An 18,433-nucleotide genomic window follows, 5' to 3' on the forward strand; every position below is an offset into this window, starting at 1 on the left:
TGATATCCCTGGCTCCATGTTCTCTTCTAGACTGGCCTGAATTTCTGGCAGTTCCCTGTCGACATACTGCTGCAGCCATTTTTGAATGATCTTCAGCAAAATTTTGCTTGGGTGTGATATTAATGATATTGTTCTATAATTTCCATATTTGGTTGGATCACCTTTCTTGGGAATAGGCATAAATATGGATCTCTTCCAGTCAGTTGGCCAGGAAACTGTCGTCTATATTTCTCGGCATAGATGAGTGAACACCTCCAGCGCTTCATCTGTTTGTTGAAACATCTCAATTGATATTCCATCAATTCCTGGAGCCTTGTTTTTCGCCAGTGCCTTCAGAGCAGCTTGGATTTTTCCTTCAGTACCATCAGTTCCTGATCATATGCCAACTCTTGAAATGGTTGAATATCGATTAATTCTTTTTGGTATAATGACTCTGTATATTCCTTCCATCTTCTTTTGATGCTTTTCCCCATGGAATCCTTCACTATTGCAACTCGAGGCTTGAATTTTTTCTTCAGTTCTTTCAGCTCGAGGAATGCCGAGCGTGTTCTTCCTTTTTGGTTTTCCATCTCCAGCTCTTTGCACATGTCATTATAATACTTTACTTAGTCTTCTCGAGAGGCCCTTTGAAATCTTCTGTTCAGTTCTTTTACTTCATCAATTCTTCCTTTTGCTTTAGCTGCTCGATGCTCAAGAGCAAGTTTCAGAGTCTCCTCTGACAGCCATCTTGGTCTTTTCTTTCTTTCCTGTCTTTTCAGTGACCTCTTGCTTTCTTCATGGATGATGTCCTTGATGTCATTCCACATCTCGTCTGGTCTTTGGTCCCTAGTGTTCAATGTGTCAAATCTATTCTTCAGATGGTCTCTAAATTCAGGTGGGATATACTCAAGATCATATTTTGGCTCTCATGGTCTTGCTCTGATTTTCTTCAGTTTCGGCTTGAACTTGCATAGAGCAAATGATGGTCTGTTCCACAGTCGGCCACCGGCCTTGTTCTGACTGATGATATTGAGCTTTTCCATCGTCTCTTTCCACAGATGTAGTCAATTTGATTTCTGTGTGTTCCATCTGGCGAGATCCATGTGTATAAAAAACAAAAAATAGTCGCCGTTTATGTTGGTAAAAGAAGGTGCAGTGAAGTCGTTGATCTTGCAAAATTCTATCATTCAATCTCCAGCATTGTTTCTATCACCAAGGACATATTTTCCAACTATACTGATCCTTCTTCTTTGTTTCGAACTTTCACATCACAACCGCCAGTAATTATCAATGCATCTTGATTGCATGTTCAATCAATTTCAGACTGCAGCAGCTGATAAAAATCTTCTATTTCTTCATCTTTGGCCCTAGTGGTTGGTGCGAAAATTTGAATAATAGTCATATTAACTGGTCTTCCTTGCAGGTGTATGGGTATTATTGTATCACTGACAGCGTTGTACTTCAGGATAGATCTTGTAACTTTCTTTTTGACGATGAATGCAACACCATTCCTCTTCGAGTTGTCATTCCCAGCATAGTAGACTATATGATTGTCTGGTTCAAAATGGCCAATACCAGTCCATTTCAGCTCACTAATGCCTAGGACATTGATGTTTATGCATTCCATTTCATTTTTGATGATTTCCAATTTTCCTGTATTCACACTTCATGCATTCCAGGTTCCAATTATTAATGGATGTTTGAAACTGTTTCTTCTCATTTTGAGTTGTGCCACATCAGCAAATGAAGGTTCTGAAAGCTTTACTCCATCCATGTCATTAAGGTTGACTCTACTTTGAGGAGGCAGCTCTTCCCCGGTCATCTTTTGAGTTCCTTCCACCCTGGGGGGCTCATCTTCCAGCACTATGTCAGACAATGTTCCACTGCTATTCATAAGGTTTTCACTGGCTAATGCTTTTCAGAAGTAGACTGTAGGCTCCTTCTTCCTAGTCTGCCTTAATCTGGAAGCTCAGCTGAAACCTGTCCTCCATGGGTGGCCCTGCTGGTATCTGAATACCGGTGGCATAGCTTCCAGAATCACAGCAACACACAAGCCCCCACAATACAACAAACTGACAGACATGTGGGGGAATGGCATACTACACATTGATAAATAACAATGATGAATCCTTGAAACATTTCATAACCTGGAAGAATCTGGAAGGCATATGCTGAGTGAAATTAGTCAGTTGCAAAAGAACAAACATTGTATGAGACCACTATTACAAGAACTCGAAAAATAGTTTAAACAGAGGCGAAAATATTCTTTGATGGTTACGACAGCAGTGAGGGAGGGAGGGAGAGGGGTTTTCAGTAATTAGATAGTAGATAAGAACTATTTTAGGTGAAGGAAAAACAACACACAATATAGGAGAGGTCAGCACAACTGGACTAAACCAAAAGCAAATGAGTTGGCTGAATAAACTGAATGTTTCAAATACCAGCATAGCAGGGGCGGGCTTTGGGGACCATGGTTTCAGGGAACATCAAAGTCAATTGGCATAATAAAATCTACTAAGAAAACATTCTGCATCCCACTTTGGAGAGTGGCATCTGGGGTCTTAAACACTAGCAAGCGGCCATCTAAGATGCATCAATTTATCTCAAACCCACCTGGAGCAAAGGAGAATGAAGAACACCAAAGTCACAAGGTCATTATGAGCCCAAGAGACAGAAAGGGCAACATAAACCAGAGGCTACATCAGCCTGAGACCAGAAGAACTGGATGGTTCCTGGCTACAAACGATGACTGCCCTGACAGGGAACACAACAGAGAACCCCTGAGGGAGCAGGAGGGCAGTGGGATGCAGACCTCAAATTCTCGTAAAAAGACCAGACTTAATAGTCTGACTGAGACTAGAAGGACTCCAGAGGTCATGGTCCCCAGGCTTTCTTTTAGCCCAAGACAGGAAGCACTCCCAAAGCCAACTCTTTAGATAGGGATTGGACTGGACTATTGGATAGAAAACGATACTGGTGAAGAGTGAGCATGTGGGATCAAGTAGACACATGAGACCGTGTGGGAAGCTCCTGTCTTGATGGGAGATGAGAGGGCAGAGGGGGTCAGAAGCTGGCCGAATGGACACGAAAACAGGGAGTGGAAGGAAGGAGTGTGCTGTCTCATTAGTGGGAGAGGAACTAGGAGTATATAGCAAGGTGTGTATAAGTTTTTGTATGAGAGACTGATTTGGTTTGTAAACTTTCACTTAAAGTACAATAAAAAAAAAAAAAGAAAGTCAAATCCTCTAAAAATCTGGCAAAGAATTCTAGCAGGCAGTTTACATCAAAAAGATGAATATATTGTATGATCCCACTTATATGAAATATCTAGAATAGAAAAGTGTTTAGAGATGGAAGTTTATTTGTGGTTGGGGAGGGGGAGGACTCAATACTTAGGTGACTCTGAAATTCTATTAAGGGTGATAGAAAAATTTGGATATGGGTAAGTGTCCAGTTATGGTTGAACAACACGGTGAACAAAACGAATACCACTAAACTACCTACATGTAAAGATTGTTGAAATGGCAAATGCTTTGTTACATACAAATTTACCACAATTAAAAAAAAGAATGTGAGCAGGCAATTTACAAAAGAGGAACTCCAAGTGGTTCAATAAATGTATAAAAAGATGTTCATCCTTTGGACTCATCAAATAAATGCAAATTTAAATACCAATAGTAGACCTACATTTCGTCTTTCAGGTTGGTAAAAATTGAGAACAGTGATAACATCAGTTCCTAACAAGGCTATGATAATTGAAAACTATAGCTTTTTTGGCAATATCTGAAATATCTATTACAATTTAAAATATGCAAAGCCTTTTATCCACCTTGAAATGCATCCAGTAGAAACAAAGGCACAATAAGAAGACAGATACACAAGAATGGTAATTATAATATTGTCTGTAGGGTCAAAAAACAATCAAAAACCAAAAACCCTGAAAAGAACTTGAACGATGAATAAACAGTAGCAAAACTGCAGTTTGGAATGTTTTGCAGCTATTAAAAAAAATGAGTCAGCTCCATTCATTTACATGTTTTACTATCAGTTAAGAAAAAGAAATTGCATGAAAATGCATATGATCTTATCGTTGATAAAAATTCTCCACAAAAGCCCATTTAGATGAATATATTATAGATATGGCATGAGCATGGGGAGAGAAAAGGCATGGAAGACAGGTATTATAATGTTCAGAATGTTAAATTGATTACCTTCAGGCAGGAGAAGTTGGGATGAGAGGAAAAGAGAAGAGATTAAAAAAACTCAGTTTTTAGTTAGTGAAATAACAACAATAGTATAATTGTTCTTGAAGAAGTATGACAAGTACGTTTATGGCAAAAATGTGGGAACAATCTAATTATTTGCTTTAGGAGTCTGGTTAAATTAATAATGGAATGGAAATATCTCCAGAAAAATAAAGGATAGCCATAAGAAAAAAAAAAAAATAGAAGGGGAGAATGTTGACCTGTTGTGCAGTTGGCAACCAATGTCACAAAACTATGTATGAATTGTTTAATGAGAAACTAGTTTGCTCTGTAAACCTTCACCTGAAGTACAATAAAAAATCAAAAAAAAATCCTCACAACTGGACCAATAAGCAGCATCATGATAAATGGAGAAAAGATTGAAATTGTGAAGGATTTCATTTTACTTGGGTCAACAATCAACACCCGTGGAATCAGTAGTCCAGAAATCAAAAGATGTATTGCATTGGGCAAATCTGCTACAAAAGACCTTTTTCAAAGTGTTGAAAAGCAAAGATGTCACCTTGAAGAATAAGGTGTGCCTGCCCAAGCCATGACATTTTCAATCACCTCATATGCATGGAAAAGCTGAATGGTGAATATGGAAGACCAAAGAATTGATGCCTTTGAATTGTGGTGCTGGAGAAGGATAATGAATATACCTTGGGCTGCCAAAAGAATAAACAAATCTGTCTTGGGAGAAATACAAGAATGCTCCTTAGAAGCAAAGAAGGGAGGATACATCGTACATACTTTGGACACGTTATCAGGAGGGATCAGTCCCTAGAGAAGGACATTGTGCTTGGTAAAGTAGAGGGTCAACGAAAAAGAGGAAGACTCTCAATGAGATGGTGTGACACAGTGGCTTCAACAACAGGCTCAAGCATAACTGATTGTGAGGATGCCACGGGACTGAGCAGCATTTCATTCTGTTGTACATAGGATCACTATGGATTGGAACCTACTCGATGGCACCTAACAACATCATATATTGGTTAAATGGTTTAAAATTGATGTGTGAGAGGGTGTTTTGTCCTCATTACAGGCTATAGCAAGGTTAGAGATGACATATCATGGAGCTAGAAGTAGAGGGGGATACCACCACATGTTTCAATGGTCAAGGAATATGAATTGAGCCCCTGAAGACTGAATGATAAAAGACAATAAACAATCCCTTACCTTCTAGAATTTCCATTTGGAATTTCCAAATTTGCAGCTAATTCTCCATTATATATGCGAAATAACTATAGCAGTGATGTGGAAAATCCAGCAAAGTACAGCAACAATATTCTCCAGTTTGCAAAAAACAGCTTTAAAATAGGTGTAAAGAGGAGAGAGGCAGCCAATCCAGAAGGATATACATGCAAAGGCAAAGCTACCAGAAACAAAAATTTGTGAGATCAAGTCACAGATGAATAAATAAAATTTATAGCACTGAATCCCTTTTATGAAATTTCAAAGGCATCTTCTAAGTAGCTTCCACTATTTTATTAGTTCAATGTATATCTTTATTACAGACCTTGTATTAAAGAGATCAAAAGAGGATATTCTTATCTCATTCCCTCCCTTCAAACAGATAAGATATTGTTGACCCCATTTTAGAAACCAGGCAATTGGGGCCCAGAAAGTTTAAAAGTCCTCCCATCTATAAAAGGGAGTAAATAAAACCAGAGGAGAAAACAGGATTCTAACAGCAAAGAAAGCAAGTTTGGATTTGGGCCAGACCAAGGTAGGAGCTGGGCAGGGCCTGCATCTTTGGTTGGAAAGGATTGCATTAAAAATGGACAACTTTTTGATTACCTTCCCTAAGAGTTTCCAAGTCTTGCTTTATCACTACTACTTCCAGTGCCTTCTTTTGAGAGTCCTCCCAAGCACTTGTGCAGAAAATGTCCAGAAAAGATAATTAACCCTTTTATGCTCTGAATGATACTCAGTCCAGAGTCTTGCAGAGGCTAAAACATGGGGCCTTAGGAAAAGCACCTGGCACAAACGAAGAGCTTGGTAAATATCAGTTTCCACCCTCACCTTTCCTCTCTACAGGCTGGTGTCTGCCCTGAAGAATGAGAGGGTCATGTTTCCACCAATCCCACTTACTGATAGCCAATGTCACAGAAGTTCTTATCATCAATGTGAAAAGACTGTATGTCTCGGACACGAATCTGGCAGTCGACAGACACATTGCAGCTTGTCTCAGCGGTGTGGATGATAATGACATACTTGACTGGGAGGTTCATTTTAGAGCAAAGTGTCTCTCTGGCTCCCCAAGCAGGCCGTGTGATGACGTTGGGGCAAGCTGTGGTAAGGTAAAAAGTGAAGAAAATGGGAATTTTATAACAATGACAAAAAAAAAAAAAAAACAGTAGCTGCTGAGACTGCATATGTACAACCAAAAACCTCATGGAATTTGGTTTCCTAGTGTGGAGGTTTTAGGGTCATGGTTTCATGGGACATCCCAGTTAATTAGCTTAATAATGTCTTTAGTGCTCCTGTTCTGCCTTCTAGTTAGTTGCATAGTGCCTGGGCTCTTAAAAGCCTGTAAGCAACCATCCAAAGCGTGACAACTGGTCTCTATTCACTGGAGCAACAGAGGAAGGAGAAAAGTCAAGAATAAGAGGGGGATATGGAATTTTTTTTTATGGGTGGCTAATTGCCTCCATGAACAACTGCCTCCTTTGCCAGAAGCAGAACTGGATGGTGCCCGGCTACCCTTCCCAAACGTTTTGATCAAAGATTCTATAGAAGAATCCTGATCAAAAGGGGAAAAATGCAAAATGCAATTTTAAATTCTCATGGACTCCAGACTTTCTAGTGCCAAGGGGACTGGATGAACTCCTGAAACTATTGCCCTGAGATAATCTTTAAGCCTCACACCAAAAAATCCCCCGAAGTCTTCTTAAAGCCAAACAATAATAGGTAAACTAGCAAAAAAAAAAAAAAGTCTGCCTTGAGCATCATGCTTTTTTAAGAACTTTTTTATCTACATGGGATGAAAGTGACAACAGCAACTCGAAAGATTAGATAGGAATCTTAGGGGGCAGTTGAATTTATGTTAATGGTGGAAGAACAACTTGGTAAAGGAGAGTGAGAATGTAATCAATGTCACTGAATTGTACATGTAGAAACTGTTGAATTGATGTGTTTTTGCTGTGTATATTCTCAACAACAACAGTATAAATTTAAAAAAAGAAAACAGGAAATTGCCTTTGCCCGCAAGTGGACAATCTCACAACTACAGGCTGAGTTACTCCTCGATCTCTCCCCAACTCCAGCAGCCACTGGTATATCGCAACATGAGCTGTGGGATTCTGGGAAAAACCAGATGGGGAGTGTGTCTCAGTCAGGTAACTAAGCAACAGACAAGGACAAAACTCTACAAGTTATGATAACAACTATAGAAAACATCGTGTGAGTAGAAGGGAAGGGACTGTCGGTTATACAGGGGCATGCTCATTTTATTCAAAGGACAAACCATATCTACATATGTGAATATTCATAGCAAATATATGCAGGTGCATGTACTCATGTAACAGGATAAAAAATCAGCTGATTCTGTGATCTGATGACATGTATGTGAAAACAATTTGCAATACATAAAGAACTCTTCAAATGTTAAGGAACTATCATTATCGAAGACAGTATCCATCTGAAAGCAAGAAAAACTTTACTTACCATTTATCATTTTTAGAAAGTTACTTTAAAGGAAAGACAGAAAAGACCAAACTGAATGGCAGAAGAGATTCTGAAACTTGCTCTCTAACATCAAATAGCTAAAGTGAAAGGAAGAAATGTTGAAGTAAAAGAGCTGAACAGAAGATTTCAAAGGGCAGCTCAAGAAGACAAAGTAAAGTATAATGACATGTGCTAAGACCTGGAAATAGAAAACCAAAAGGGAAGAGCACACTTGGCATTTCTCAAGCTGAAAGAACTGGAAAAAAAATTCAAGCCTCTAGTTGCAATAGTAAAGGATCCTACAGGGAAAATATTAAACAACACAGAAAGCATCAAAAGAAAATGGAAGGCATGCACAGAGTCACTATACCAAAAAGAATTGGTCAAAGTTCAACCATTTCAGGAGGTAGCATATGATCAGGAACCGATGGTACCGAAAGAAGAAGTCCAAGCTTCACTCAAGGTGTTGGCAAAAAACAAGGCTCCAGGGATTGACAGAATACCAATTGAGATGTTTCAACAAACGAATGCAGCACTGGAAGCGCTCACTAGCCTATGCCAAGAAATTTGGAGGACAGCTACCTGGCCAACTGACTGGAAGAGATCATATTTTTGTCTATTCCCAAGAAAGGTGATCCAACTGAATTTGGAAATTATTGAACAACATCATTAGTATCACACACAAGTAAAATTTTACTGAAGATCATTCAAAAGTGGCTGCAGCAGTATGTTAACAGACAACTGCCAGGAATTCAAGCTGGATTCAAAAGAGGTTGTGAAACCAGGGATATCATTGCTGATGTCAGGTAGATCCTGGCTGAAAGCAGAGAATACCAGAAAGATGTTTACTTGTGTTTTATTGACTATGCAAAGGTATTCAACTGCATGGATCATAACAAATTACAGATAACATTGCAAACAATGGGAATTCCAGAACACTTAATTGTGCTTATGAGGAACCTGTACATAGATCAAGAGGCAGTCGTTTGAAAAGAACAAGGGGATATTGCATGGTTTGAAGTCAGGAAAGGTATGTATCAGGGTTGTATCCTTTCACCATACTTATTCAAACTGTATGCTGAGCAAATAATCCGAGAAGTTGGACTATATGAAGAAGAAAGGGGCATCAGGATTGAAGGAAGACTCATTAACAAATTGCCATACGCAGATCACACAAACTTGCTTCCTGAAAGTGAAGAGGACTTGAAGCACTTACTGATTAAGATCAAAGACCACAGCCTTCAGTATGGATTATACCTGAACATAAAGAAAACAAAATCCTCACAACTGGACCAATAAGCAACATTTTGGTAAATGGAGAAAAGATTGAAGTCGTTACGGATTTCATTTTACTTGGATCCACAATCCACACCCATGGAAGCAGCAGTCATGAAATCAAAAGATACATTGCTTTGGGCAAATCTGCTACAAAAGACCTTCTTAAAGTGTTAACAAGCAAAGACGCCACCTTGAAGAATAAAGTGTGCGCCTGACCCAAGCCATGGTGTTTTCAATCACCTCATATGCATGGAAAATTGGGGCAGTAAATAAGGAGGACCAAAGAATTGAAGCCTTTGAATTGTGGTGTTGATGAAGAATATTGAGTATACCATGGACTGCCAGATGAATGAACAAATCTGTCTTGGAAGAAATACAGCAAGAATTCTCCTTAGAAGCAAGGATGGAGAGACTACATCTCACATACTTTGGACATGTAATCAGGAGGGATCAGTCCCTGGAGAAGGATGCCATGCTTGGCAAAGTAAAGGATCAGCAAAAAAGAGGAAAACCCTCAACGAGATGGATTGACACAGTGGCTGCAACAATGGCCTGAAGAATAACAATGATTGTGAGAATGGCGCATGACCAGGTGGTGTTTCATTCTGCAGTACATAAGGTGACTACGAGAGGAATTGACTCAATGGCACCTAACAACAACTTTAAAAATATATCATTGACTGCAGGAAAAGGCTCATTCTAGCAGAGAGTTAAGTCACTGGCAGTGCTTATTAATTTTACTGGTTTTAAATTGCTGCTTGTTCACTCCAAAATAGTGCATAATTTTTATTACCCAACTTCTTGGAATATTCACTCTGACATCAATGTAACAGGTAAACTCTAGTTTTTCTCAGCACCGTGGCCATGTTGTAGGTTGGCTAGTTTTTGCATTAGAAAGGGGTGTGTGTGTGTGTGTGTTTGAATATGTGTCTGTATTTACTCACATATTGTACTTAAGTCTGTATAAATGTGCACCCTTCTCCTTTTTCGTGTTCTATTTTTCTCCATAGCTTTTATACAATCTGACATCATATATATTTTACTTGCTGATTTGTTCATTTCCTGTCTCTTTACCAAAATGTAAGCTTCATGAAGGCAGAGAATTTGTGTGTTTTGTTCTCAGCTGTATCCCCAGTGCTTAGAATAAAGTCTGGTATTCAGTAAATATTTATTGATTGAGTGAAAATGTGCACATATATATTTATGTTAAGAATAATTCCATGGCTGTGTTATTCTAGTGGGATAGAGAATAGGCCAGGAAGGTATCCCCTCAAATTTTTCCAGATCTTCAAAGTTATGATAGACATGAGACATGTTCTCAGTCCAAGAAGCCAATGAAAGCCAATAGGTAAGAGTACTTCCAAATGTGGCTGGAGTTGTAACGGGGAGGAGGGTGAGGTGGAATTGAGGGTCCTACCTTTCCTGGACCTCGCTGGCTGTTGAGGGACCAGGCAGGTCTCACTTTGCAGGATAAGTGGCTGAATGTACCTGGGTGACAGGTAACCCTTCTGGATGGCATAGGAGATCAGGCCCCCTGCAGCTGATAAGGCAGCAGGGCTGGGACTGCTACCTGAAAGAGGATGACATGGAACACAGAACTATCAGTAAGAAACTCCAGCCTGTTCTAGACACCAGGAGGTAAGATAAGATGACCACATGACCCTGAATAGCTGATGGATGGGAAGAGAGGAAACTGGTCCAATAGCCAGGACAGAGGGCCTAAGAGGCAAAGAACTACTTGGACAGATCTCTCAGCAGCCAAGGTTGGAGATCTCTCCCAAGTGCCAAACTAAGGCTTTATTTATTTACTTCATCTCAAACTAAGTGCCATCTTCCAAGTGCCAAAATAAGGCCTTATTTATCCACTTCATCTCAAACTAAGTCTTTATCCACTTCATCTGGAAGGGATGGGAAGCAGTAAAAGCTACATGCAGAGGGAGGCTCACGAGACCAAGTCAGATAGACCCACTAGCATTTACTAAGAAGTTCTCATAATCAGGCATGAGGCAAGTTCTTTATGTCTATCGACTCATTTCATTCTCATAGAAAACCTCTGTGGTAAATGCTATTACCAGCCCCAATTGGCAGATGAGGATACTGAGTGCACCCGTTATTTATCTGTTATCTCTCAACTCCATTCCTACTTCTGTGCTCTCCTCTGCTTTGCAAGGTGTTTGGAAACCCTTGTAGTACAGTGGTTAAGTGCTATGGCTGCTAACCAAAAGGTTGGCAGTTTGAATCCATCAGGCACTCCTTGGAAACTCTATGGGGCAGTTCTACTCTGTCCTATGGAGTCACTATGAGTTGGAATCGACTCCATGGCAGTGGGTTTGGATTTTTTTTTTTTTTTTTTTTTTTGGTAGAAGCCTGAAAACTACATTTCTCAGACTCCCTTGCCCCTTGGCTTCTGGTTGGGTTCTACCGAAGGGAAACTCTGGAGGAAAAGAGAAGCCATGCTTTCCTGCTTCTGACTGCTGCAGCAACAGTATCAGAAAACTGTTAACTCCAGAAGTGACGGCAACAACTGTGAGCACAAGCAGCATCAGGAGTGGTTTCAGCAACATCACAAGAGTGCAGACCAGAGAAGAGAAAAAGGATACAAAGAATGGCATGTAATAGAAGCCAAGGGAGGAGACATGTATGGTATAGACTTAAAAGGCAAGAGTGTTGAGGTGAGAGAGCAGAGAAAGAGAATGTAGACAATTCTCTGGCAAAGGGCCAGCAGGGGGATGACCATTACCCATTTTATTGCCAAAAAAGGCGAGGCCCAGAGAGATGTTGTTGTATCCTTGGGTATGCAAGCCTTGGATTTTCCAGCCAACACCTTCATACACCCTGCCATCATCCCCAACCAGGAAGCTGCCAAGCAAGAAAATATGGGCTTAATGGCTAATTCTTCTCACAATCCTCAGAAGGGAGAAGTGTCCTAGAGGCTTTTAAGTAAGTAGTATGTTTCAATAACACTTCAATGAGAGAAAAAATAACCAATTTTAGACCTCTAAGAGGTTTTTTTTTTTTTTTTTAAGAGGTGTTGTTGTTAGCTGTCGTTAAGTTAGCCTCAGACTCATGGTGACCCCATGCACAATGGAATGAAACAGTGCCCAGTACTGCACCATCGCCAGGATGGGTTACAGATTGTACCATTGTGGTTCATAGGGTTTTCATTGGCTGATTTTCAGAAGTAGATCACCAGGCCTTTCTTCCTTGTCTGTCCTAGTCTAGAAGTTCCACTGAAACCTCTTCAGCATCATAGCAACACACAAGCCACAACTGACAGACGGGTGGTGGCTGCACATGACGTGCATTGGCTGAGAATCAAACCTGGGTCTTGCGCATGATATGAAAGGATTCTACCACTGAAACCACTGCCTTCAAGAGATGTAGGAATTTACTTTAAATTTGGTTGCAGCTTAGCTTAGATATGTTTTCAGCACCTCACTTTAAAAATATTCATTGGGTTCAAAGTAGAATTTGAATGTGTGACTCTCAAGGCCCCAAGACCATTAGTTCAAAATTTTTCAAAGGCGTTAAAATTAATTCATCATGTTTTTCACTTATAGGACTAAACGCTTGAACATTCTTTAAAACAATCAACCAGAATTCTGAAATTCCTTTAGTATTGACTTTTCTTCACTTCTTAGGAATTCACTAAGCTCTCCTTTATCGTAGAAATTTGTTTAGAATCTTCCTTTTCTTCAGTTTGTCTTTCAATTCAAATTTATCTATTCTTTTATTTTACCTCCCCCTTTATTTGTGCCTCCTCATAACTTTCTCTTCCTCCACTTTCCGATCATAGTCTTCAGAACTGATATTTTTACAACTCTTGCCGTATTCAGTGAGTTTCCATAGCAAATAAATGGTGAGTTTCCACAGCAAATTGAAGACAGAGTGACACTTGGCTAAGGTCACGCCAAGGCCCTGAGTTGAGTGAGTGCAACTTTCCACCCTTCCTTGACATGGGCCTGAGCAGCCCACAGGGGAGCTTCAGTATGTCTACCACTTCCCTGGCTCTGCTGCCAGCTGTCTCAGCAGGTTCCTCTGTCACATTTAGGGCAGCCTTTGGCTGGTCCTGTGTGAATAGATCCTCATGGCTACAGTCAGCCACACTGTGAAAACTGGAGATCGTTAAACTATCACTGCAGAAACTTTACTTAGAGATACATCTAAGTGGCTGAAATGCCTTAGAAATGTTGTGGCTGAAGTAAGCAACTCAGTAGTGACAACAGTGGGTGGGCAGAGGTATTGGTGGCGGGGACAGCAGCCGAGGCAGTTAATACACAGAGGATGGACCTGGAAGACACAGAAGCATATATACACACACCCAGGAGTACTGATGGTTACAATGAGAAGCTCCAGCTGTTCTAATTTATCTGTGTTTAAAAATAAACAAATTTTTAAAAAGAAACAGATTATCCTCTCCAAAATGAATAATTCAGAAATCATATTTGTCTTTAGAATTAAGGAGGGAAAAGCCCCATTCTCTCGCTCTCTCGTTCAGTTTTGGTATATATATATATTTAAAAAAAAAATGCCATCAAATCAATTCTGACTCATAGAAACCCTATAGGACAGAGTAGAACTGCCCTATTGGGTTTCAAAGGAGTGGCTGGAAGATTCAAAGTGCAGACTTTTTGATCAGCAGCTGGGCTTTTAACCACTATGCCACCAGGGTTCCATAGATATCCATATATATATATATATATATGGATATATATATCATTGTATCTAGATAGATAAAGACAGATAGATAGATAAAAAAAAAAAAAGATAGACACAAACAGATAGATATCCTTGTTCTTGAAGGAAAAAGGGAAAGGTCTCTGGGCCTCCACTGGTAATTCTCAGAGTACCTATATACTCAAACTCACCACCTGGATGAAAGGACCTTCTCAGACCTCATGCTGTTAAACATGGGGCTCTCCTCGCTCCCGTCCCAGGGTCCACTTGCGTGTGATCCCTAGTCTCACTGTCAGGTGACCCTTCCGGCTAACAGGAGGGAAACCGCTTCACCAGGTAAAAGCTCTGTCTCTATCAAGAGTATAATAATTGCTGGACTAACAGGCAGTCTTGGCATCATTCTGGGCCCGCAGCTTCCTAGCTGTGTGACTTTGAGCAAATTCATTAACTTCCCTAGACCTTGCCTTTCTCGCCTGTGAAATAGGGCTAGTGACATTTCTTCTACCAGTTCCTCGGGGGAGCTGGGAGTTTGTGAAGATCTTTGTGAACTGTGATGGGCTGAGAGAATCAAGGAGATGACTGCAGTTATTACATGAGCTTCCTTCCTTCTTTTTGGGAGCTCCCAGGGTCCAAGGCTACATCTGAATAAATGGTTCAGAGCCATCCTTCCGAATGACCTCTGGAGGACTTACACTCTCTTTCTTCCTTTTCTTTCTTTCTGTTGTTATTTACTTATTTGCTTGTTTATAATATTTTGTATTCATTATAAAAGCAGTATAAGTAAAATCCAGAAAAATGGTAGAAGCAGAGAAGGAAAAGTGGAAGGCGGAGAGCCTTGCATGGTATAGTTGAGTCTGAGTATCTGCTCTGAGCATTATCAGTGAAGGCTCATGGATAATCACCCTAAATGGATGACTTTGAATGTGTGCTTCGACAGACCAGAGTCTTACTTGTATGGCACGTCGCACCAGCCTTTGGTGTAGACAGAATGGGACTGCAGGCCCCGCAGCTTCCAGCTGCAAATGTTCTGCTCCTGGCATTCCATCCCCCTGAGCTCATCTGTGATGACGTAGGCCACAGGATGGGTCAACGGGGCACTGCAGGTAAACATTCTCGACCCCCACTCATTGCGGGAGACAATGGCAGGAGCATCTGCTGGGGAAAACACAGGATGGCATGCAACAGGTCCTACCATTTCCTCCCCAACAGACTGCCCACACTGCCCTGAGTCCTCTCTCTCCTGGGCACTGTCTGTCCCACTGTGGTGGAGAGACCCCAAGGAGGCCTTCACTGTTCACCTCTTCCCCTCCTACCTCCTTATACTCATTTTGGCTAAACAACTCCCCACATGCACTCTGCATTCAGCCAGAGGAGTCAAGTAGCCTTATTCTCCAAACAAATTCTCTACATTTCCCTGGAAGATAAACCCCACCCTGCCTCACTCTGCCCTGCTTCCTGCTCCCCTCCTTCAGAAAGCATCCCCAGCTGACACCCGCAGCCATCCCAGGGTGTTCTGAGTTGCCTTCTCTTGAAGCTCCTTAGCACATATGCATGTTCCTCACTGGCATTTGTTCCTGCATCTCTGACCATGTCCTTTGTCTTGCCCTTCCCTCAGAATGGTGACTCTCTGAGGGAAGCAGCCCTTTGGCCCTCCTCATCTAGGGGGTCCCAAGGTCCAGAGCCCACATGAAGTTCCATGAACACAGTTTCTCTCTTCCAGATGGAACTCACTAGAGGCAGGGCTGTGAGATTCCACACGGCACTACAGACTCCCTGAGGGGAGGGAGAATGTCTCTACCCTCACACTGGGAACTGAGAAATAGGATACATGTATTTTCCTTCTAGATTTTTTTCTTTTTCCCTTCCTAGGGCCCACCTTTACCTAATAACTCAGGACAACTCATGGGAGTAGTTGGCCGGTGCACCTCTGGGGATTCCACCCCTATCACTCACAGCCCAACCATAATGAAGTCCTGAGAAGCATTTCTGGCAACCTATAGTTAAGAGCTCAGCTGCTAACCAAAAGGTCAGCAGTTCAAATTGACTAGTCTCTCCTTGGAAACACTATGGGGCAGTTCTACTCTGTACTATAGGGTCACTATGAATCAGAATTGACTCCATGGCAATGGGTATGGAAACCCAGCTAATCACTAAACCTCCTCACAATTGCAACCCTTTTGAATGAGCTGTGAGATGCTGGAAAACAGGTTCAGAAGCCTGTCTGACAAGTATCTGAGTGGTGGTCTTGGAGAGTGCCTGTACCAACATCATCAGAAGCACCACTAGACATCCGACCCCACAGCCCACAGGCTCTCTGCCTCCTCAAGTCCCCTAACTTCCTCTAGGGTGCAACACTAAACTGACCAGAGGAGAATCACAGGTTTTAAGAAGCAGAGCTTGATTCCTACCCAGACTGTATGACCCTAGAGCCTGTGCTCGTAACTACTATTCTCTGTGGCTTCCTAAAAGTTGTCAGATGACCTTGGGCAAGTCACTGACACAACGTGGCCTGTTTCTTTGTCTATAAAACAAGGTCATTAAGGATCCCCACTGTCCTTCACATGGAATAATCAGGTACAAATACATGACCATGACATTGAGGCCGAGGTGTGCTGGGTAGGCCAGAAAGTGGGCTGAGGGCTGGATCCCATCTCAGCAGGAGAAGGAGCTTCTGAGCTAGGCTATGAAGGGGACAAATAAGACTAGGGAGGAGAGATGAGATTGGAGAGGGTGATTTCCAAATGAAATCCCTGGGACTCTCAGGGTGAAAGACCAGCCATCAGACTGAGGGGCAGGCCAGAGACAACGCAGAATGGGCTGAGGTCAGGTGCAGGGCAGAACCCAAGAGACCAGCATGATGGTCAAGAAAATAGCCCTCTGCCAGCCTTGGGTAAATCACTTCACTTGTAAAGGCCTCAGTTTCCCCATTCATAAAATGAAAGTCTGAATTACATGTTCCCTGGTCTGTGAGTTTCTCCAACATCAACCAAAAAAACCCAAACCAAACACTTTGTTATCAAGTATATTCCAACTCATGGCGATCCCATGTGTTACTGAGTAGAATTGAGCTCCACAAGGTTTTCCTGGCTACAATCTTTACAGAAGCAGATTGCCAGGACTTTCTTCCATGGTACTGCTGGGTAGGTTCAAACTGCCAACCTTTAGGTTGGTAGTCAAGTGCAAACCATTTGTACCACCCAGGGACCTTCACTTCAACACCAACTCTATATTCCCATGGAATTAGCTAAGAACCACAGGGCAGAGAGAAGGCTGTATTAGAGTATGACCTCAGCACAGATGTATGCATGGGAGATGCTTGAAAACATGTCCAGTATCTAAGAATCCCAAAACCCACTTTCATATAAAGAAAGTCAATTCAGCAGCAATTCTTTATTGAGCATTTGGTACCTGCCTAATCCTATGTATGGAACTTTTTTTGCATAACATATATACATGATGTAGAAAAAGGGCAATCCTGCTCTCAAGGATTTTGCTCTTATGTACAAATGCAGGCCCAAGTACTGGGTTTAACTATGATTGCTATACTAATAATGATGATGACAATTAAATAATAACTACAATTTACCTAGCACTTACTGTCCAGGCATCATGCAAAATTCCTCACATTTACTATCTAATTTAATCCTCAAGAACAACTCTAGGAAATGAGCAATACTATCACCATATCAAGCAAATGAGACTTAAATAAATTGAATAACTTATTGAGGATCATAGCAAATGGCAGGACTAGAACTTGAACTCAGATGTGTAAACTCCAGGACAGTACTTCAAATTGAGAAGTTATACTACCCTCTAGCCAAGGGAGGGCACTGGGAGGATAACTTGAGGACAGTCACCTGTTGCTCACCAAAAGCACTTCTGAGGTAATGCAAGAAAACTCACCCCCAGCCACAAGGCCCAGAACTGAGAAGACAAGAAGCCATGGCAGCATCCTCATGTGGCCCCGGGACACAGACAAGAAGAGTGTGGACTGCAGCCCTGGGAGAGACATGGACAATTAACATGGCTGTGCTCACTCTCTAGTTGGAGCACCCCACCACCAGCATACCTACTACCCAGGGGAGCTTTTGGTCCCTCGGAGGAGCCTGGCTTCTACTCTTAGGCCTTCCTGGGTAGATAACATTTTCTAAAATCTTTGAGTAGCTATTGTAAACAAACCCCGTGTAGATATTTTCTCTGGTGGTGCAGTGGTTAAGAGTTTGGCTGCTAACAGAAACGTTGGCAGTTCAAATCTACCAGCCACTCCTTGGAAACCATACTGGTCAGCTCTATAGGTATTCTATGAGTTGGAATCAACTCAACAGCAATGGGTTTGGTTTTTTTGGTTTAGTGCTGCAACTTCATATTTAATCCTTACAAAATTCTTATAAGATAAATATTCTTAACCTCATTTTTATCAAGCAGCTTTATCCTCAGAGCTATCTGAGAGTCAGAGGTATGTAGAGTCATCTGGTCCAATCGCCCACCCTATGTAGAAATCCCCTGCAAAGATGCCTGATGGGAGCTCAACTAACCTCTTCTTGAGTAAGGGTAATAATAGCAACAACAGTTCCCACTTATAGTTC

At 41.4% G+C, this 18,433-nt stretch overlaps 1 protein-coding gene across 1 annotated transcript in view; it reads right to left on the reverse strand.

The window, feature by feature from the left end:
* The window catches only part of PGLYRP3 (peptidoglycan recognition protein 3), a 34,747-nt gene extending 16,847 nt beyond the window's left edge, over window positions 1–17,900 (reverse strand). Inside the window, exons 1-5 of the mRNA XM_064282611.1 lie at window positions 17,751–17,900; window positions 14,798–14,999; window positions 11,911–12,029; window positions 10,588–10,740; window positions 6,318–6,516 (exon numbers count right to left, since the gene is read on the reverse strand). Coding sequence (XP_064138681.1) covers window positions 6,318–6,516; window positions 10,588–10,740; window positions 11,911–12,029; window positions 14,798–14,999; window positions 17,751–17,859 — 782 coding nt within the window. The 5' untranslated portion in view covers window positions 17,860–17,900. The remainder of the gene's footprint in view (window positions 1–6,317; window positions 6,517–10,587; window positions 10,741–11,910; window positions 12,030–14,797; window positions 15,000–17,750) is intronic.
* Window positions 17,901–18,433: the final 533 nt, after the last annotated feature.

Source organism: Loxodonta africana, chromosome 3, assembly GCF_030014295.1.
Source record: "Loxodonta africana isolate mLoxAfr1 chromosome 3, mLoxAfr1.hap2, whole genome shotgun sequence".
NCBI lineage: Eukaryota > Metazoa > Chordata > Mammalia > Proboscidea > Elephantidae > Loxodonta > Loxodonta africana.